This window comes from Phodopus roborovskii, unplaced genomic scaffold (genome assembly GCF_943737965.1).
Source record: "Phodopus roborovskii unplaced genomic scaffold, PHOROB, whole genome shotgun sequence".
Taxonomy (NCBI): Eukaryota; Metazoa; Chordata; class Mammalia; order Rodentia; family Cricetidae; genus Phodopus; species Phodopus roborovskii.
Window position 1 is genome coordinate 70,869,678 of NW_026126418.1, and position 21,401 is coordinate 70,891,078.

Genomic DNA, 21,401 nt, shown 5'->3' on the forward strand with positions numbered 1-21,401 from the left:
TGGGAATTGAACTCAGGACCTCTGGGAGAGCAGCCAGTGTGCTCTCAACCACTGAGTCTTCTCTCCAGCCCCTCATTTTTCTTTTTTTAAACGACAAGTTCTCATGTTGTCTAGGCTGGCTTGCAACTCCTTATGTTGCCAAGCATGGCCATGAACTTCTGATTCTGCTGTTTCTACACTTGGACATACCTGCCCCACCCCCAGACTTCCCTCCCTTTTTCTTTGGATACAATTTCGCACTGAAGCCCAGGCTATTAGACTTTCCCTGAACTCATTATGTAGTTCAAGCTTGCCTCAAACTCAGAGTAATTCTCTGGTCTCAGCCTCCCAGGTTTTGGGGTTGTAGGTTTGAGACAGAATGTCTGGATCAGAGTGATTTTTTTTCGGTTTATTTATTTTTATTTTATGTAGCATGATACCCACTTTTATGTTTGTATATCGAATGTGGAATGCCCTCTGAAGCCAGAAGATGGCAACAGACAGCCCTAAAATTGGAGTAGATTGTGAGCTGTCATGTGGATGCTAGAACAAATCCAGGTTCTCTGCAACAGCAGCAAGTGCTTTTTTGTTTGTTTGTTTGTTTGAGACAGGGTTTTTCTTTTGTTGTTGTTGTTTTTGGTTTTGTTTTTTGCTTGCTTGTTTGTTTGTTTTGAAGCCTTGGTTTTCCTGGTTGGCCTTGAACTCACAGATATCCACTTGTTTCTGCCTCTGAAGTGCTGGGACTAAAGGCATGCGCTACCACTGCCCAGCAAGTCAAAAATTATTAGCACCCAGACCCTCACAAGCTAGGCAAACTCTTCATCCAGCCATTGGTTTTGGGGTTTAAAAAATGTGTTCTTTATTACATTTATTGATTGATCATGTATAGGAACACAAATACTTATGCAAGGTATACCCAGAGATCAGGGGACATCTTTTAGGATTTGGCTCTGTCCTTTCACCATGTGGGTCCTGGGACCAAACCTAGTGAAAGGTTTCTGTACCCTGGTACTGGGTCTCACCTCCATTTCAAGGGACTGGGCACACAGAAGTACCCTCCCTTAGAAGGGCAGAGACATTGGGTTTGGCAGAAGACTGGAATTCTATTTTGAGAAGATGGAATTTGGATACAAGTGGGGAGTAGTAGGGGTTAGAGGTTCAGAAAGGGGGTGTGGCTCTTGCTGTCAGCTGCTGGAGGCTGCTGACCCCTCTTGGACCAGCTCTTGGAGGAGAAGAGTCTGCTTGGGGAAGTGGCTGGAAAATGCTGGTTATGCTGGGAACAGCGTTGTTGTGAATCAAATAGTGAACAGAAATGAAAGATTTTTCCATTCTACAGGGAGAGACACAAGGTTGCTGCAGAGGCCTCACAGACATCTTGCTGTTTTCTCAATTTTAAGTTGGGAGAGATTAAAGTCTTTTGGGATTTTGGAGGAAGACTGAAGAAGAGGTTGGTACAGGAAAGAGATGGTATGGAGGCTGGGGCTGTTCTGTTGGGAGGAGGGGGTACCTCTTCCATTGTAAAAGACAACAGAAGCTTGACTTGGGGGAAAGGAGGGGAAACTTTGGGAGCTGTAAATGAGAGATGCTGGGCCAGTTTCCTCTTTTCTTCAAAACATGACTTGGGGCCCCTTGGCCTGGGACAGAGTTGAGGGCATTTGCTATAACCCTGAGGACTGAGGCCGGAGCACAGGGAACAGGTTTGCAGACCTGGGTGGGCCCGGATGAGAGTGGAGACCAGGAGTTTGCTGGGCTCTAGAAGTTTTCTAGACAGGGGTGTGGGAAAGCTGTGGGGATAGGAGTGATGACAGGCTGGAGGATTAGAGGCACTGGGGAAGGAAGGGAAGAAGGAATCACCTGGAACTGTCAGTGTGCTAGGGAAGTGAAAAACTCTAGGCCTAGAGAGACCCCAAAAGCTCCCTTCTTAGTCCACTTGGGCCATTATGGTTAATACCATAGACTAGGTTACTGGTGAGCTGTAGAAATGTACTTTTATTTGTTTACTTTCCCCAGGAGCCTTCCTTCTTTCCTCCTCCTTTTTTTTTACTGCCTGCCTTCTTTTCTTTCTATATATTATTTATTTGTGTATATGAAAGATGTGTGTATATATTTGTGTCTTCCTTGATTTCTTTCCACCTTTTGTGTGTTTGTTTGTTAGGGTTTTTGAGACAGTTTCTCTGTGTATCCCTGGCTGTCCTGGAACTCCCTCTGTACACCAGGTTGGCCTTGAACTCACAGAGTTCCTACTGTGCATGGCTTTTTTTTTTTTTTAAATTTGTGTGTGTGCATGTGAAGGTTCATGAGTACATGTGTACATGCATGTCATAGTGCATTGGGCAGCCAGAGGCAGGAGGAGCCTGGGTTCTAAGAAATCCTGCAACTACATAGCAAGACCAGCTTGGGTCAGGCATGGTGGCTGTATGTCTATAATTCTGACACTCAGACTTGTCTCAGAAAAACAAACAAAACATGAGGGAGTTGGGAGGGTGGCTCAGTTGGTAAAGTGCCTGCCACACATCATAATTCCATAAGACTATCAGATTCCCAGAACTCAAGGAAAAATTTAGTACAGGGGCATATGTCTGTAACCCAGATATGGAGGGTTTAGGAGGATCTCTGAAGACCTGAATTTTGCTGAGCTCCAGGTTCAATAAGCTACTAATCTAAAAAATGAATAGTTTAGTGGGTAAACAGTTGACATGCAAACATGACAACCTGAGTTCAGATCCCTAGAATCCATTTAAAGCTGGACACCCATTTGAAGTCCCAGAGCTACAGGGATATGGGAGACAGAAACAAGAGAACCCCAGAAGTTTCTGGGCCAGCTAGCCTGGTAACTGACACCTGAGGTTGTCATCTAGCACTGAGAACAGCCCCCCCCCCACACACACACACCTGCCTTCTGTGTTCTGTTTTTTTTTTTTGAGACAGGCCTGAGTGTCAGGGTTATGGACTCGTGGCACCATGCCTGACCAGAGCTGGTCATGCTATGTAGTTACAGGATCCTAGAACTCAGGGTCTTCCTGCCCCTGGCTACCCAGTTCTAAAATGCAGGCATGCTCTACTGTGCCTAGCTCAAGAAAGTCTTTGCTCACAATTTTGGAGACAGGGAAATCTGAGAACAAAGTCTAGAAGATCTGGTGTCTGGTGAGGGCCTGTTCCTTACAGACAGCACCATGTAGTTTAAGGACCTCTCTCAGGTCTTCTTTATGTTTGCCAAGTAAATAAATAATAAGTCTGGCAGTGGTGGCACATGTTTTTAATCACAGCACTTGGGAGGCAGAGAAAGGTGGATCTCTTGAGTTGAGGCCAGAGATTTACAGAGCAAGTTCCAGGATAGCCAGAGCTACACAGAGAAACCCTATCTCAAACAAACCAAAAGAAATTTGTTCATGTGTTTGACAATTTTTCCTGCTTGTATGCATATACACCATATAAGTGTCTGGTGCCTGCAGAGGCCAGAAGAGGGTGTTGGATCTCCTGGAGCTGTAGTTATAGATGGTTGTGTACTTCCATATGGGTGTTGGGAATTGAATCAGTTTCTCTGCAAGAACAGTCAGTGCTTTTGACTGTTGAGCCATTTATTCAGCTCCACTTTTTGGTGGTTGTTTTGTTTTACAAGACATATTTCTTCTCTGTGTAGCCCTGGCTGTCCTGGAACTCACTCTGTAGATCAGGCTGGCCTAGAGCTCACAGAGATCTGCCTGCCTCTGCCTCCCCAGTGCTGGGATTAAAGGCATGCACCACCAACATCCAGCTCAGCCCCACTTTTTATGGATTATTTTTGACTTTTTATGGATTATTTTTGAGACTTTTTACGGATTATTTTTGAGATGGTCTTACTTTAGCTCAGGCTGGCCCATCCTCCTGCCTCAGGCTCCTAAGTGCTATAATTGCAAGTGTGATCCACCAGACTCAGCCCTTCCTTCTTCTTTTAAATTATTAATTCTACTTTTTAAAAAAAAATGTGTATGATTGTTTTGCCTTCGTGGAAATCTGTGCACTAGGTGCATGCCTAGAGCCAGAGGAAGCTGGCTTTGGATCCCCTGGAATTGGAATTACAGACAGTTATCAGCTGCCATAAGGGTGCTAGGAATTGGTTCTTTGTTAAGAGCAGTCAATGCACTTAGCTCCTGCCATCTGGCCAGTCCCTCCTCTCTTCTCTTCTTAGTCCCATGGTATTGTTAATTAGGTTTTAGCATTTGAGTATTGGCGGGCACACTCTGACCACAGCACCCCTATCACTAATGGGGACAGCTTTAGGGAGAATCTTCATTTGGGGACTGGGAATGCCTTGGCCAGAGACTGACAAGCAAGAGGGAGGACTCTGGCTTCCCTTCAGGATGTTTTCATGGGCCCTTCTCTTTCCATAGAGAGAGTGAGACACTGAGAACCTCAAATGCATTCATTCTCAAGGACCCCCCTAGCAAACCCTCATGTTAAGTGCCATCAATCAGGTTTTACCGGTGAGGTTCAGAAGACTCAGGGAAAGTGACTATCTTAGGCTGGTGACAGATAACCCAGCTGGAACTTCCGGAACCCCTATCCCTCGCTCCAGCCTCAAGAAAGGTTGGAGATTCCCTTTTACCACAACAGGGTCCTAATACTCGCTCTATCCCAGAAATAGCTGTATCTCCTATTTTGGAGGAGGGCTGGGTCACCATCAGGGGTTCTGTGGTGGCTTCCAAGTCCTACACTCAGTCTGAGTGGGTTCTGCTTTCTTTAAGGGCTGGATCTTGGAAGATGATGAGAGGACACGTACGCGCCCATATCAGCGGCACCTGGTCTCCGCCCCAAGCCGGGGTTTGCTCTCCAGCCAGTCGCGTCATCGGGAGGGTATGTGGAGTTCCTGCATGGGGCCGCCAGAGGGCGCCGCAGATGGAGCAGGGGTCCGGAGCCTGGACTCTCCGCCAAGCCGGCAGCCTTGCGGTTCTGAGTGTGAGGGTTAGGGAGCCGGGATTCCGGGGTGCCGGAATTCCAGGAGTGAGATGAACGTCCAGGGTGCAAGCGGTCCACCATTGCCCTCGGATCCTCCCTTCCTTGCCGTTGCCTTTTGAGGTCCATACAGAGAGGGCAGCCCGGGGACGCGTCTGGTGCAGGTGTCTGACCCTGGACATCTAGGACCCTGGCTGAGAAGACGGCAGCGGAGAGTGCGGGCGTCGGCTAGGGGCACAAGGGCCCTGCTGCTGAAGCCACGCCCCTCAAAGACCCCGCCTCCATGCCCCGCCCGTCCCGCCCCCTCCCTGCCGCGGTGGGAGACCCGGGGGCCTCCACAGCCACGAGTCCCGCCATGAAAGTTGCCTCTCTCCTACTTCTGCTGCTCCTGCTGGGGCGCCGGCTCCAGGCTGCGGGTGTCACGGAGTCTACGCTGCCCACTGTGGTCCTTGCTATCCTGGCCCGCAATGCCGAACACTCTCTGCCCCACTATCTGGGCGCACTGGAGCGCCTGGATTACCCCCGGGCCAGGCTGGCCCTCTGGTGAGAGATCCATGGGTGGGCACATCTGGGCATCAAACTCCAGGATCCAGGACTACCTCTGACCGGGAGGCCTCATCGCTCCTGTAGAGACACCACCCGGGCAAGCTCCTCCCTCCCAGACATGCCCCTAGGGCCTCAAGCCCTTCAGCAGAGTGCCTGAGTCTTCTAGGGGCAAGGGCAGACCTCTGAGGTCATGGGTCAGCCCAAGGACACTTACTCCTCCTTTGGGCTTACTCTGGGTTTAAGTTAGGCCTGTTCTTTCCTACCCAGCTCGCAGTGCATATCGACGGAGACCTGTGGTCAGCTTGATTTCGAGTAGAACAGGCAGGGACCACTGGAATCCCCAGGGATCCCACTGGCAAGGATCAATCAGGCTGGAGGTTTCTAGGGAGCAGGTGGAGGGAGCCCTGGCTCCAGGCTGCATGCTGGGCAGGAGCGGTAGGCTGAGTCCCTCCTCAGTAGTACTGTCAGCCTCTCTGGGTAGAGGGGCTGGTGGGTTCAGCCCCATAGTTCGCTGGCCTGGGCTCCCAGGCTATAGCAGCCTGTCTATAAAAGCCTAAACAGGGAGGAGCCCAAGTTGGGACTGGAGATAAACTGCTCCTCCAGCACACCAAAGTTGGGCTTGGGGTGGAGCTGTGGCCTGGGGAGGCTGCCCACAGTCACCACAGTTTGGGAATTAGTTCCCACCCTTGTAGGACTTGACACGTAGTTAGTCTTCACTTCTGGGGAATTGGCTTAAAGGGACAGCATCATCCAAAGCCTGGCTCTTGGCTAAGCTTCCCACCTTCTTTATGAAAGCCCGTCCCCAGCAGAGATAAAGCTGTGCTCTATGGTAACCGAGCTTGGACCTCCAGCACTTCTCAGGGTGCTCCGAGCATGGTGCAGTCCTAATTACAGCTCAAGGTGGAGAAAGGCAGTGATGCCTTTGTCTGATTTGGAGATGAAAAGGGTCTGGCTCGTGGTGCCATGAAGACAGAAGAAAATGAGTGGACGTAGCAGGTGCAATCCTTAAGGTCAAGTGCATCTTTCACAGTGCACTCAGCTGAGGATGTGGCTCAGTGGTCAAGGGCTTGCTTGCTTGGCATGTACGAGTCTCTAGGTACAATACCCCCAGGACAATGCCTAAAACTAGAAGGGAGGGTGTGAAGCCCAGAGAGGGCAGGAACTTGTGTGATATCACACAGCACATCCTCCAGCACCTCCACCCTCCACCCTCCACTGTAGCATACCAGTTCTCCATTGCCCTCAAGATAGACCAGACTTGAGGGTGTCCAAGGGCACCTCAAAGTCAAGTGCACCTTGGGGGTCCAGTCCTTCTGTGGCTGTGGTCTCTCAGTCTTTCTGTCTTGTGCTCACAGGTGTGCCACAGATCACAACGTGGACAACACCACAGAGATGCTACAAGAGTGGCTGGCTGCCGTGGGCCATGACTATGCAGCCGTGGTCTGGAAGCCTGAGGAGGCCAGGTGGTAACCTGGGGGCAAGGGGGCTGGAGGAGAAGGAGAACAGCCATTACCCAGTGTCACAGCCCCCAGAGCAGGGCTGTGTCCATGGCCCTGCTGAGAAGGAGGGGTTCCTCCCTTAAGAGAACACCTAACCTCTTTCCCCCCTCAGGCCCTACCCAGATGAACAGAGTCCCAAACACTGGACCAAAGAAAGGCATCAGTTTTTAATGGAGCTGAAGCAGGAAGCTCTGACCTTTGCCAGGGCCTGGGGAGCTGACTACATCCTGGTGAGGAAGCTTGGTCTGAAATTTTAGGTGGGAGGCCTTGGTATCAGTCTCCAGCAGAGGTCTTTGTTATAACCAAACCACCAGGCTGGATCTTTTTAGATTGAGCTGAGACCCTATATTGGCATGTTGTGTAATAGATACTAAGCCTGGATCCTTGGACAGATCTGAGGTTATATGTTGTGCCTAGATTCCTGAGCTTTTACTTAAGACTATAAACCAAACCTGGATTGCAGGTCTAGGGTCCAGAGTATATTTTTAAAAAATTGTATTTATTTGGTTATTCAAGACAGGGTTTCTCTGTGTAACCCTGGCTGTTCTGGAACTCATTCTGTAGCTGTCCTCAACTCAGAGATCTACCTGCCTCTACCTCCCAAGGGCTGGGATTAAAGGTGTGCACCATGCCCAGCCGTTCCTTCCTTCTACTGTGTGGGTCTGAGGCTGAACTGAGGTTGTCAAGCTTAGTAGTGCAGCCATCTCTCTGGTCTTGGTTAGCTTTCTCTATGGATGCATGCACCCAGAGCCACTCTGAAGGAATTCCTGTTCAGTGAGCTCTTTGGTCCTGAGGCTCAAACAGGATTCCTTGTGACATCTTCCTTCCCCAAAGTTTGCAGACACAGACAACATTCTTACCAACAACCAGACGCTGCGGCTACTCACAGAGCGGCAGCTGCCAGTGGTGGCCCCAATGCTCGACTCCCAGACCTATTATTCCAACTTCTGGTGTGGGATCACTCCACAGGTGAGGCTGGGAGCATGGACTTAGCAGCACAGAGCCTGAGACTTCAAGGCCCTTGGACCAGGACAGGCCTGGCCTCAGCCCCAAACATTCTTTCCTTCAGGGCTACTATCGCCGCACAGCTGAGTACTTCCCTACCAAGAACCGCCAGCGCCAGGGCTGCTTCCGGGTCCCAATGGTCCACTCTACTTTCCTGGTGTCCTTGAAGACTGAGGAAACAGCCGAGCTTGCTTTCTACCCACCTCATCCCAACTATACTTGGCCTTTCGATGACATCATTGTCTTCGCCTATGCCTGCCAGGCTGCTGGTGAGGACCAGGCCTCCTTGAGCATTCCTTGGAGGTCCCTGGGCCTTTCTTTGCACCTGCTGATTCTCCCTGCTTAGCATTCCCTTTCCACCCCATAATTCATTCTTTCAACTCCTGTTGGTCCTTTGGGTCATGACCTTTCTTGAACCCACTGCCTAGTGGGGGAGATAGGCTTCTGGCTGTCCCCATTTTGGTACTTTCAGGTATTTCAGGACATATATTTATGGAACATCAACTGTGTGAGAGGTGCTGAGGAGATAGTGATAGTGAGGCAGTCCCTGCTGTCCTGGAGCCCGTACTCCAGTCAGCTAGAGGCCCTCACAAATCAGTGTCAGTCATGACTGACAGGAAGGAGGCCTTGATGATAGGTGTTCCAGGAGCTCAGGCCAGAGTGGATTTAGTCAGAGAAGACCTCAGGAAAGAAGTGCAATCTTGGGCTCGGATCTAAGGTATGGGCAGGCAGTAACAAAGAAAACAGCAAGAAACAGCATTTCCTTTTTTTTTAAGGTTTGTTTTATTTTGTATAAATGAGTGTTTTGCCTACATGTATGTTTGTGTACCATACATATGCATGCTTGGTGCCTGATGGGGTGGTGAGTGCTGGGAATTGAACCCCAGTCCTTTGTAAGAACAGCAAGTACCAATGAACCAACTCTCCAGACCTCATGAAAAGTATCTTAGAGCAGAGAGACCAGCATATGCAAAGGCCCTATGATAGATGGGAACGGAAGAAGGCAGGTGACTGGAGCACAGTGAAGGTGCACAGTGCAGATAAGGCAGGACAGGTAGACAGGGCCAGCCTTGGGGACCTGGTGGTCATACAGGGTCTCTAGCTGCCTGTGCTGTGTTGCCTTCAGAGGGTCACATGATCATATTTGCACAGGGAGTTCACATGGTGTTGTGGGAGTGTCCTGCTCCATCACTCTCCCCCTAACTCCTTTGACACAGGGTCTCTCTCAGATCCTGGAGCTAAGGGTGGCCTTTAAGCCCCAGCAGTCCTGTCCAGCTGCCAGCCCCAGCTGGGTTTGCAGGCATGAACACATTTACTGTCTTTTTTGTTTTGTTTTTGTTTTATATGTACATTAAATTCAAACTCAGGTCTACAAGTGTTGCTCCATCCCCTCAGCCCTGATACTGATTTTTTATTTAATTTATATATATATATATATATATATATATATATATATATATATATTTGTGTGTGTGTGTGTGTGTGTGTGTGTGTAACACAGGGCTTATGCATACTAGGCAAAAGCTGTACCCACAGGCTATGCTCCCCAACCCTACTGCTTTATATTTTTGGTGAATGCTAAGCACACATTCTACCATTGGGCCACACTCCCAACTTACCAGTAGTCTTTTTAGACAAGGTCTCACTATGTATCCCTGGCTAGCCTGTAACTCATTATTAGGTAGACCAGGCTGGCCTCAAACTCACAGAGACCAACCTACCTATGTCTTCCAAGTGCTAAGATTAGAGGCATGCACTACCATTCCCAACTTAGTAGGGTTTTTTTTTTTTTTGTTTGTTTTTGTTTTTGTTTTTCAAGACAAGACTTCCCTGTATAGCCCTTGCTCTGGAACTCCCTTTATAGGTCAGGCTGGCCTTGAATTCAGATCAGCCTGCTTCTGCCTTCCAAGTGCTGGGCTCAAAGGCATGAGCCACCAGTGCCCAGCTAGTTTTTTTTTTTTCATTGTTAAAAATGTGTGTGTGTGTGTGTGTAGGTATGTGCTCATGAGTGTAGGTGCCCCTGGAGGCCAGAGGCACTGGATTCCCTGGATCTGGAATGAGTAGCTGTGAGCCACCTGATATGGGTGCTGGGAACTGCACTCACAAACTTGGGTCCTTTCAAGAACAGTATGTCTTCCAAGGTCTGACCGGTCTCTCTAGCCCCTCAGGAGATTTTTTTTCCCTCTCTACAGGGTAACTAGAATACCCTCTGCAGCTAGTGAGCAATTTTTTACTTTTACTCATTTCTTTATGGGGGAGGGAAGTACATTCCATAGCATGCATGTGTGTGGAGATCAGAGAATACCTTGTGGCAATAGCTCTCTATTTTCTTATCTATCAGTCAATCTGTCTGTCTATCTATCTGTTTTTAATGTGCATTGGTGTTTTGCCTGCATGTATGTCTGTGAGACTAGAGTTACAGCTAGTTGTGAGCTGCCATGTGGATTGGGAATTGAACCCAGGTCCTTCGGAATAGCAGTCAGTGCTCTTAATGACTGAGCTATCTCTCCAGGTTCAGGTTCTCTATTTTCAACATGTGGGTTTCAGGTATAGATCTTAAGATATTAAACTTGGTAGCAAGCACCTGTACCTGCTGAGCCATCTCACACACAGCTCAGTGGAGTTGTTTTTTCAAAGACTTATCACTTATTTACTTATTTGTATTTTTGTTTTTGTTTTTTCTTTTTTTCAAGACAAGCTCACTATGTAGCTCTGGCTGTGCTGGAACTCAGTATGTAGACCAGCTGCCTTGAACTCAGAGCACTGCCTGCCTCTGCCTCTTGAAGGCTGGGATTAAAGGTGTACACCATTATTTATTTTTATGTTAATGTGCATGCATGTTTGCCTTTCTGCATGTATGTGTATGTACCTCATGGGTGCAGTGCCTGTGGAGGCCAGAAGAGGGTGTTTGATATCATGAACTAGACTTGAAGGCCATTGTGAACTGAAGTTTTTTGCACGAGTAGCAAGCAGCTTTTAATTGCTTAGCTATCTCCACCTCGTCCTGTAATTATCTTTAAGAGGAAAGTTATTTTGAAAGGAAGTGTCTGGATATGAGTGAGATAAATCCTAAGAACATTGGGTATGGTGGCATATGCCTTTAATCCCAGCACTCCAGATCTCAGTGAGTTCAAGGTCAGCCTAGGCTACATGGGAAGTTCCAGGCCTGCCAACACTTAAAAATGAGACCCCCATCTCAATCTGCCTTCCTCCTTACAAAAACAAAAACAAAACCACAACGATTCCAAGGAATAGATATAAGATTAAGGCAGTGATGTTGGATACCCTGCTTGAGAAGGCTGCAGCACTGGGATTTGAACTCAGACTGAGGTGTGGCTAGGGCTCTGACTGTCTGGTGATGGGAAAACTTTACTGAGGATCAGGGAGGGTTAAAGGTGTCTATTAAATCCTCAAGCAAGCAGGTGTCCTTAGGGTGCTGATTGTTTCGTCCACAAGGTCCTGGTGAAGTCTGCAGGGTATAGACAAGTAAGATGAAAACTGCTGGAGACGTGGCCTCGTCACTGTGGCAAAACTGAGTCCCAGAGAAGACTTGGTCACTGGCAGTGTCTTCTAAAAGACTCAGCCCAAATCCAGCACTCAGGGAGCCTCTCTGCAGGGGTCTCGGTGCATGTGTGCAATGACCATCGATACGGGTACATGAATGTGGCAGTGAAGCCCCACCAGGGGCTGGAGGAGGAGAAGAACAACTTCATCCACCTGATTTTGGAAGCACTAGGTGAGGGGTTGGGTTCCCTGCCTTCCCACAGTGTTCCTTTCCTTTCCTAGGCATAGATTTAAGCATGTTTGGGTGCCAGCCTTGCTCTGAACTTGTGTCAGCAAGCTCCTTTCCCTGTGGTACCTCAGTCTTCTGATCTGTACAATGGGGTAGGAGCTTAGGGAGTCTGTCCTGATAGGTGTTCTGCTGGAGTGGTAGGAATGAATCTGGGACTGGACTCCAGGGTGTCTGTAGGGACTCATGTCTGGGGGCTGGGGGTGTTATTTCCTTTTACAGTGGACGGGCCCCCCATGCTGGCCTCAGCTCATGTGTCTCGGCCCCTAAAGAAGCCCAGCAAGATGGGATTTGATGAAGTAAGTCTCCATCCTAAAGGACTGGGGTGGGGTGGATGAGCAGACCTTCCCTTGGCTCACCTCTGCTTCCTCTAGGTCTTTGTCATCAGCCTGGCCCGCAGACCCCAGCGCCGGGCTCGAATGCTGAGCTCTCTCTGGGAGATGGAGATCTCTGCTCAGGTAGTAGATGCTGTGGATGGCAGGTGAGGCTTCTACAGATGGGGCTCGGGGACCATGAAACCCATCTGAGATCCTAGGAGTAGACTAGTAGAACGAACTTCTTAAAGATCCAGGAGGTGGCGACATAGAGTCCTGCTGTCTCAGGAATGCCAGCATATGCCAACAAGGACAGACATCCTCCTCCTTCCCACCTTAGGGAGAAGAGTGCTTGCTGTGCAGGGGACTCCAGGGACTGGGTTGAGGCTGTCACATACTACTGTGCCATCTCTCAGCCTCACTTACAAAAGACACAGAATCATGTTTTGTTCTTGTGGTCCCCGAGGGTCCAGTGAGACACTTAGGCAGAACCCAGTACCTATAAAGTACTCTAAGGGGTAGGCAGCCTCACGGATGTTCTCCATGTTTTGAGAGTTAGGCCCTTAGGCCAGAGTGTGACATGTTCGTGAAGTGTGGCTGTGTTTCACAGGGGTCCAGAGGCCAAGCTACAACTGTTACCAGAAGTCATGTGACCCATATGCCAGGTGCTGTTTGTTTCAAATCCCCAGGTCCTTTTTGTTTACATATACATAAAAAATATTATACACACACATACACACACACACACACATCACAGTTTTACATAAATAATGTGCTTTGATCATATTGTCTTGTTATTCTTTTAGGGGTTTATTAAGAAAATGTTCAAGCTTATTTATTTGTGTTTATGTATATATGTGTATGAGTGTGGACACATGTCACAGTGTTCCTGTGGAGATCAGAGAGCAAGTTTTGGAAGTCATCATCTCCCTCCACTGTGGGACCTGGGGGTTGAATTCATATTCTCAGGATTTCAGGTCAAACACTATATCCTACTGTTCCTTGGCTTGGTTTTTTGAGACAGGGTCTCATGTAGCTAAGTTTGGTCTTGAACCTGCTGTATAAATGAGGAGGACATTGAGTTCTGATCTTTCTGCTTCTACCTCTCAAGAGCTGGGATGACACAGGTGCAGCAAGAGTTGCTTCATTCTGTCTGTCTGTCTTTCTCCCTCCTTCCCTCCCTCCCTCCTACAATATAGCTACACATAGCTATGTCTGGCCTGGAACTCACTATGTAGACTAGGTTTGGCCTCAGAGGCACAACGATCTGCCTGCCTTTGTCTCTCAAGTGCTTGGATTACAGGCTTGCACCAGGATATCTGGCTGTCCTGTGGGATGTTTGTCCTTTAATAGGCCTTGGTTCAGAAAATCTCTACCAGGTTGTCCACTCATCCTAGAGTGCCTCCCCCACTCAGATTCCCTAAGTCCATTCTACTGGGGCTTCCTTGAGGAGGCTAGAGTTCCAAGGCTAGAGGCTAAGCCCAGTCCACGCAGCTTCAGGCCACACAAAGGAGTTACAAAGCTGAATCCTCCTTTAAACCAGGTTCCTGTGTGATTCTCTCCAACACATACAGGCAAGGACCCTCTGGATGGAGGGTCTGGTTGACACTTGCCACACACACACTTACCTTATGTCTCATAGGACACTCAACAGCAGTATCCTTAAGCACCTTGGTGTGGACCTGCTCCCTGGCTACCAGGACCCCTACTCGGGCCGCACCCTGACCAAGGGTGAGGTGGGCTGCTTCCTCAGCCACTACTCCATCTGGAAAGAGGTGAGGATGTCTGCCCTGTGGACCATGCCTGTAGGGAGATCAGAGGTTGGCTGTCCCAGCCACTGCTGTGTGCCAGGCACACAAGTGGTTGAGTGACTGAGTGAATAAATGCACCCAAAAAGAAAGTTCGCTGAACCTTCTTTGTGGTCAGCACTTCCCTGGCGCCCCTAAGAGGTGGGTGTCCTTTCTTATTCTATTGTCTCTGTTGAGCACTGACTGTTCCCTAAAAGGAATTCTTCTCTGGTAACACAGGGAACCAGGAAACCATGTCTGTCTCCTGCCTACAATGGAGAGACCCTGTGTGTGGGGAGATGGCTCAGTGGTAAAGTGCTTGCTGGGGAAACATGAAGACCAGAGCACAGATTTCAATACCCACAAAAAGCTGGGTACATCTGTAACCCCAGTGCTGGGGGACAGACCCTGTGGGTTTGCCTGGCAAGTCAGTCTAGATGAAATGGAAAGCTCCAAGTTCGGGGAGTCACCCTGCCTCAAAAAATGAAGCAGGTGCTATCTTTAATCCCAGCACCTGGGAGGCAGAGGTAGGTAGATCTCTGTGAGTTCAAGGCCAGCCTGGTCTACAGAGTGAATTCCAGGACAGCCAGGGCTACACAGAAAAACCCTGTCTCAAAATTTAAAAAAAAAAAAGATGTCATAACATAGAGATCCCAACATTGACCCCTGGCCTCCAAATGTAAGCATATGATCTCATATAAAAGGAGGGAAACAACCCTAGAGGGTGACAGAAATCAGAAGAGGGACCCGAGGCTGCAATTTGTGGAAGAGGTGTAGATGGTTCTGTTAGTCTGCTTTGCCTTGGGGCAGGGAGGGCAGGGGGAAGAGCTGTCTAGGCAGGAGAATATGGAGGAATCCCTCCAGGTGGGAAGGTGTGCCAGGAAGACCTGAAGCTAGGTTCATGTTCCGGGCTTGGCTTCAGTCCTGGCTGGGGCAGCAGTGCTGAGAACTGGAGGGCATTGGCTCCCTGAGGGCGCCCCTCCAGGGGACAGTGAGCATGTACCTTCTTTTTCTTTTCTTGCATTGCCAAGGACTGTGCGTGCATGTGTGAACTTGTTTCTATTTACCATCTGGGAATGAATTGAGGGGATGACTCAGTTGGCCCTTTACCCAGCTGATTTCACATTCTTTTCCCATTTTCCTTAGTTACAAAAAGCAGCTTTTCTTGATGAGTGTAGGACTCTCTCACACCCCTACCCACCCCAGCTTCAGATGGCAGAGCAAGAACCTGTATTTCCGTGAGACTGAGCCCCAGGCCAGTGCTCCTGGGAGATCGTAGCTTTCAGTAAATGTAGCAAACCTTGTGCTTGTCACCATGGTTCTCTTGGAAGCTAGACTGAGGTGTGGAACTCAAGGGCCTTGAATTGGTATTCAGAGCAAGATGGATTTCAGCCCCCAGGCAGTGGGAGCCCCAGCAGGTTTTGGGGTAGCTACATGATATGGTCAGGACTAGGTGTGTAGCACTTAGCCAGGAAGAGTCTGCTGGTCTGGGTCTAGGCAGGTAGGAACAGGGCAGCTCAAATGTCCTAGTTCTTTCCCTTCATGTGTACCACAGGTGGTCGTCAGGGGCCTGGCCAGGGTTGTGGTGTTTGAGGATGATGTGCGCTTTGAAGACAACTTCCGGAGGCGGCTGGAACAGCTAATGGAGGATGTGGCGACTCAGAAGCTCTCATGGGACCTGATGTAGGCAGACTGCCTCTCAGGGTCAAGGGGGAGAGAATATGCCTCTGCAATCTGTTTCTTATGCTGGGATCATAGCTAGCAATGCTGTATAGCCTGGCCTTAGCATAACTGGAAGGGCTAGGACATCCTAGGCTCTATAGTGACTCCTGTCATCCTTGATGTCATTTGCAGCTACCTTGGCCGGAAGCAGGTGAACCCCGAGGAAGAGGTGGCTGTGGACGGTCTGCCTGGTCTGGTGGTGGCTGGGTACTCCTACTGGACACTGGCATACACCTTGAGCCTGGCAGGCGCTCGCAAACTGTTAGCCTCTCAGCCTCTGCCACGATTGCTGCCTGTAGATGAGTTCCTGCCCATCATGTTTGACCAGCACCCAAAGTGAGACCTGAGTGGGGCAGCACAGGGTTATCCTAGCCAGGGGCCCACTGCAAAAATCCCTTACAAAGCAGCTAGAAAGAGGGAGATGGTCAAGTTTCACCCACATGACCTTGGTGAACCCACTCAAAAGCTGCCCAGGTGTGAGGCTCAGCTAGGTGTGAACACTGTGTTGTCCATTTCCATGTGGGTTTTAGTTATTTTTTGGGGGGGGAGATTGAGACAGGGTTTGTCTGTGTAACAGTCTTGGCTGTCCTGGAACTCACTCTGGCTGGCCTCAAACTCAGAGATCTGCCTGTCTCTGCCTCCCAACTGCTGGGATTAGAGGTATGCATCACCACTGCCCAGATTATTTTTTAATTTTGTGTATCTATGTGTGGGTATGTGTATATATGAGTGCAGGTGTCCAAGGAGGCCAGAAGAGGGCATCAGATCCCCCTGTAGCTGGAATTGCAGGCAGTAGAGAGCCACTTGATGTGGGTGCTGGTTCAATGCACAAGCAGCGAAGGCTCTTAAAGCCTTCTCTCCAGCCCGTCCATGTGGTTTTTCAGTCATATGACTCAGTGTAATTCCTGTACTGAGCCTCAGTGTCTTCATCATGGGATGTTAAAAGTGTCACTTCTCAAGTAGCTGTGAGGACTAATGGGCAGGGCAGAGGCATTCAGACAGTCAAGGCCCCAGTTTTGGATTAGCATCACGGGGTCTAGGAGGAGAGTCATTTCAATCCACCTAAGCTTTCTTCTCTCACTCACAGTGACCAGTACAAGGCACATTTCTGGCCTCGGGACCTCCAAGCCTTCTCAGCCCAGCCTCTGCTTGCCTCCCCCACTCACTATGCAGGAGATGCTGAATGGCTCAGTGACACAGAGACATCCTCCCCCTGGGATGATGACAGTGGCCGCCTCATTAGCTGGACTGGCTCTCAAAAGACCCTTCGTGGTCCCCACCTGCATCTGGCTGGCAGCAGTGGGTATAGCCTCCATCCTCACCTCAGGGATGAGCTGTAGGTAAGGCGGCCCGGAAGAGGACCAGTCTGTGGCCTGGGCTTTCTCCCCTGGGCATAGCTGTCTCACAGTTTTCTCCGTTTGGCTCCCCCACTTTGAGCTCTTCTCCTCTGATTTCCCTAGTTTTGTCTCCATGTTGTCTTTGTGTCTGTCTGTCTCTCTCCATAGCTGTTGGTGTCTATGTCTAATCTAGATATTTCTTTTTCTTTCTTCTTGCCCCTGAACCCGTAGCCCACAAGGTCTGAGTGGGAACTCCAAAGGCACAACAAGAACAGAGAGGGAGAGTTGACAGGAGCCAGAGCCAGCAAAAGCCTGACTGTTACCTTGGGCTCAGCCATTCTTCTGCCGTCTGGACCCATCCCCGGTTGGGAGAGCCACTCAGAGACAGAATCCATTCCCTGAACATCACAAAGTGAAAAGACAAGATTCGGAGACTCTTGATTCTACCTGCAGATTTAGAGCCCAGTAGGCTCAGGACCAAAGGAGGCCTCAGCTTTTGGATTTGAAGCTGGCCAGACCCCAGACTCCTGCCCTCTTTGAGGACTCAGCTTCTGGGGCTACCTTGCCTCCATCTACCTCCACCTCAGTGCCCTCCCTGGCTTTACATCTGGGGCTCACTATCACCCCTTCCCTGGCTGGCAGAAAGTGCAGGAAGGTGGGAGGCACACCTGGTGCTTCAATAAAAGTCCTCTGCATTAGCACTTTATACTTCACTAGCGGCTGAGCCTCACTGCATCTCACCATGCCTGGGCAGGAGAACCTCTGAGTTAGGGATGGAGAGGGAGGGCTCAAGCTGGAAGGCGCTTGTTTCCTTGCTGGGCATCCATTCCCCTTTGGTAGCTCTTGAGTAGAAGGGATACTCCTGTCACCATCAGCCTTTGTCCATCAGGTTGGGCCTGGTCAACCTTTCGGTTTCTGCTCTGGGACTGCCATCCTTGCGTCTGTAAGAAGTCAAGAACTGTGCCTGGCAGGGATCCGGGGTTCTGGTCTGACCCTAAGAAGTAGTACCTATAACGGAAAAGGGAACATAGGAAATTTAGAGTCAATCCACGGAGGTAACAGATGTTATGAGCTACTCCACATACTGTGCCCCTCTATTTGGAATGCTGGAGACTTCCCTCCTTCCACTAGTCGCAAAGGACCAGGTTTCTGGGTGTAGCAGTGGTCAGGTGTTTGTCCTTAGCTGGCTGGAAGACAGGGGGGTGGAAACTCCTTGTGTTGATCATGGTTGCCTTAGTCCCTGGCAGCACAATCAGGCTCTCTGCTTCAGAGGCGCTCCCTTTCCACCCATCTTCCAGGGAAGCCTTTGGATGTGGGTTATGTGAGCACCCAGTCCTGGCAGAGTCCACTGGTACCCCCTGAGGTTGGGCTCTGTCTTGTGGTGAGAACCTGCCATGGCTCTGAGAACTCTGGGCCAGAGCTGAGGTTGAGGTAGGTGCTCTGGGTGGTTTCGATCGGGAGCGAGTAACTTTTTCATTCTTTTATTCATTCCATGAAATTTGATGAAGTTCTTGGGGCAGAGATTTGGCACTGGGGATTCAGCAGTGATGGAATAACACAAAGGGTGTCAGGTGCCTCAGCGTGGAACCCCTGTCCAGTACTCAGAGGTGCCTTCCATTACCAGTACCGAAGACAACAAAATGCTACAAACCACTGCAAGCCGGATATGGGGCCTGGAGAGATGGGTCAGCAGTTAAGGGCATGGGCGGCTCATCCAGAGGACCTGCGTTCAGTTTCCAGCACCCACAGTTCCAGGGGATCCAACTCCTTCCTCTCGGGGCCATTCTCATTCAGACTACCACACATAGGTAGCAGGTGCCTATCCAGTTCAATTCAGCCTCTACCATCTTGAAGCAAACATTCTTCAGAGACAGGAACAGAGCAAACACATTTCTGGTTTGGGGTGGGTTTGTGTTGGCCAAGGGGGTGTTCCAGGCTGCCTTTCTTTTCTAGAGTGTCAATGTCTTTAGGTGTATATATACAACCACAAGCTATTTGGCTCTGCCTCCTGACTGCTGGAATTAAAGGTGTCACTACTGCTGTGTGGAAAATGACTTTTCAGGGCCACCCATTCTTAGACCCTTTGTTACAAAAGCCACAAATAGCTATACTGTCGGGGAGGACTTGTTTAGAGGTGAAGAAAAGGCAACATAAAAGCTCTACTTGTCTGATTTCATTAGGATGGTAGGCCATGCATTCCTTTGAGACTGAACAGCACATAATATCCCTTGAATGTAGCATGGACTTAATGTAACTTCAGTGAATGGAGAGCATGCTAAGAGATGAGCAACAATTTCATTTTGGGGGTGCAAAATGGAATTTCATTATTTTATTTGTAAGAATGTCTTGCTATGTAGACTACTAGCCTCAGTCTTTTGAGATTATAGGTGTGTGTCGTTATTTGAAATTTACAAGACAAACTCTTTCGAGAGATGTTGAGCTAGACTTGCTGAAGGAGGGTTATCTTAGGCATTACGAAGCACATGTACACCTGAAGGGAGAATTTAAGAAGGATGTGAAAGTTAAGGGAAGTCCTTGTGGCAGCCTTTTCTCTATGATAAAAAGGAACTTGATCTATGAAATGCAGAAGAGGTAAAGATTTGGAAAAGCTACTGTTGGTAATACTCTAGCTAGATTGCTAGACAGTGTGGAGACAATAATGAGTGGAATTTATAAAATTTATGTGGTACTGAAAATTGAATCTAGGGTTTTGCTCATATGAGGCCAGGCCTCTACCATTGAGCCCTAATCTCGCAGAACCTTAGAATGGTAGGGTTAAGTTATGACTGAGGGATTCAGACTGGTTTCCAAATCATCTTCCTGCCCTCAGCCTTTTCATTGCTGATATTACAGGCATTAAAGTTATGATAATAAAAAGGCTAGGTATGGTGGTGCACCACTCCATTCATCCTAGAACTCAGCAGGCAGAGGCAGGTGGAGATCTGCTCAAGGGCAGCAAGTTCCAGGCCAGGCAGGCTGCACCTACAAAATGAACTGTCATGGGTTGAAGAACAAATATGACAATGTGAGAATACTGAGGACGAAGGTGGGAAAGTCCTTAAGGTTCACATTCCAGGGAGGAGCTGGTGGAAGCAGAAGTGGTGTGCAGGAGATAAGGGCTTCAAGGAAAGGAGGTCTTCCCGGCCCTAAGGTTGTTAAAGTCCCAGAATCCAGGGCGGCAACGTGAGCCACGTGACAGTCCCTCACGATTGGCTAATAGGGAAGCATATATAGTTGGGAAGATGGCGGCTCAACAGAGAGAACCTCAGCAGAGTAGGTCCGTACAGAAGCGGCGTACGGTGTGCCGGAGGGCGGCGAGGGGCGTGGGGAGTGCGGCCTCTTCTTTCTGTTTGGGCGGTGTGGGAGAGGGGCACAGTCTGGGTAGTGTGCACAAGTTGTCTGCACGGAGTGGACTAGGCATAGGATGGCTTTCCACAAGCCCCAGCCTGTCGCTTGTTCAGTGATCCCCCTCTGTGCCCATCTTCCTACTTTGTTTCGAGCAGAGCGCATTAGGGCTCAGGAGTCAGGAGGACCAGGGCAAAAATGGCGGAGGGGACGCGGTGCCCTGAACGGTGGGACAAGACCGGGCTGGCCTGCTCGGGAGGCGTCGCGCGTCTCCCTGGCGACGGGGCGGTGGGCCGGCCGCGTGGCCCGGAAGTGGGCGGAGCGTCCCCAGTGGGGCGGGGCATCTCTGTGACGCTGGGGGCTGGGCCTAAATGGCGAAACCCGAGGGGCTCCGGGGGGGGTTTGAACTGGCCAATGGGCGAGCTGCCGACCGGGTGTCGGAAAAGGAGGCGGAAGCGGGGAGGAGTCGCCGCGGGAGCCGGACTGCATCCGCCGCGGCGTCTCCATGGCACGACCCTGGCCTCCGACTTCAACGACTTTATAAGGAGACGGTTCTGGGCGCAGCCGTGCCGCTCTTGGTGAGAGGCCGCGCGGCGGGGCGGGGCGCAGAGCGCCGCGGGTTCAAGCCCCGCGCTCCCGGCCCGGGGCTGGCTCGACCCGGGCATCGTCCCCGCGTCCAGGCGCGCTCCTTTCTGCGTCCGAACCCGGCCCGCCCCGCCCCTCGTTGGGCGCGGGCCCGTCCTCCTCCCGCTAACGGGCGGGCTGGCCGCCTCCGTCCTCTCCGGGCCGTCGGCAAGGCTCTTTCCCTCCTCTGCTGCCCTCGGGCAGGGCTGCGCCCTTCTATGGGCAGAACCCCGTTCCCTCTTGCCCGCTGGTGGGTGGCCGTGTGCCTCGTCCTCCCCGGAGGCTACCCCTGCTCCCTGCGTGCTGGGCCACAGCAGTTACGCGAGCTCGGGGGGGCAGGCCTCCGGGGACCCTCCCGGCCAGCCCCGAGGATCCGGGCAGCCTTGGAGCTGTCCCGCTGCCCCTGTCACCTGCCCTGGCCGCCGCTCCTCCCTCTCCACCTATTGGGTCTCCCCGGGAGCTAATTCTGCCGGGAACGCCCCTTCACCTAGGAGACAGTTGCCGGGGTAGCGCCCCGAATA

General features: G+C 50.4%; 2 protein-coding genes across 8 annotated transcripts in view; both read left to right on the top strand.

Moving 5' to 3' along the window:
• Window positions 1–4,893: 4,893 nt before the first annotated feature.
• Cercam (cerebral endothelial cell adhesion molecule) lies at window positions 4,894–17,624 on the top strand. 2 transcript variants are annotated; one of them, XM_051185041.1, is made up of 13 exons: window positions 4,894–5,454; window positions 6,813–6,923; window positions 7,069–7,186; window positions 7,791–7,925; window positions 8,026–8,230; window positions 11,578–11,697; window positions 11,974–12,050; window positions 12,126–12,232; window positions 13,708–13,840; window positions 15,408–15,535; window positions 15,707–15,910; window positions 16,662–16,914; window positions 17,143–17,624. In XM_051185041.1, exons 1-12 carry the CDS (start codon window positions 5,195–5,197, stop codon window positions 16,912–16,914), a joined length of 1,851 nt encoding a protein of 616 aa, XP_051040998.1. In that variant the 5' UTR covers window positions 4,894–5,194; the 3' UTR covers window positions 17,143–17,624. The 2 variants fall into 2 exon arrangements, with proteins under 2 accessions (XP_051040998.1, XP_051040999.1); XM_051185042.1 differs by lacking the exon at window positions 6,813–6,923 and having other exon boundaries at window positions 4,895–5,454.
• A 2,514-nt stretch (window positions 17,625–20,138) lies between these two features.
• Window positions 20,139–21,401, top strand: part of Odf2 (outer dense fiber of sperm tails 2) — a 42,342-nt gene continuing 41,079 nt past the window's right edge. For 2 of the 6 annotated variants that reach the window (XM_051185043.1, XM_051185044.1), the window contains exon 1: window positions 20,654–20,834. In XM_051185043.1, the coding sequence (XP_051041000.1) occupies window positions 20,671–20,834 (164 nt within the window). In that variant the 5' untranslated portion in view covers window positions 20,654–20,670. Of the gene's footprint in view, window positions 20,189–20,653; window positions 20,835–20,960; window positions 21,131–21,401 lie in introns of those variants that run through there. The other 4 variants (XM_051185045.1, XM_051185049.1, XM_051185048.1 and 1 more) reach the window with 4 other exon arrangements.

Excerpts from the sequence above, each read along its gene's own strand:
- Cercam (XM_051185041.1), top strand. The coding sequence starts at position 5,195 with ATGCCCCGCCCGTCCCGCCCCCTCCCTGCCGCGGTGGGAGACCCGGGG. Across the intron at positions 7,187-7,790 it reads GGGGAGCTGACTACATCCTG|TTTGCAGACACAGACAACAT; the intron begins GTGAGGAAGCTT and ends CCTTCCCCAAAG. Across the intron at positions 12,233-13,707 it reads GTAGATGCTGTGGATGGCAG|GACACTCAACAGCAGTATCC; the intron begins GTGAGGCTTCTA and ends TATGTCTCATAG.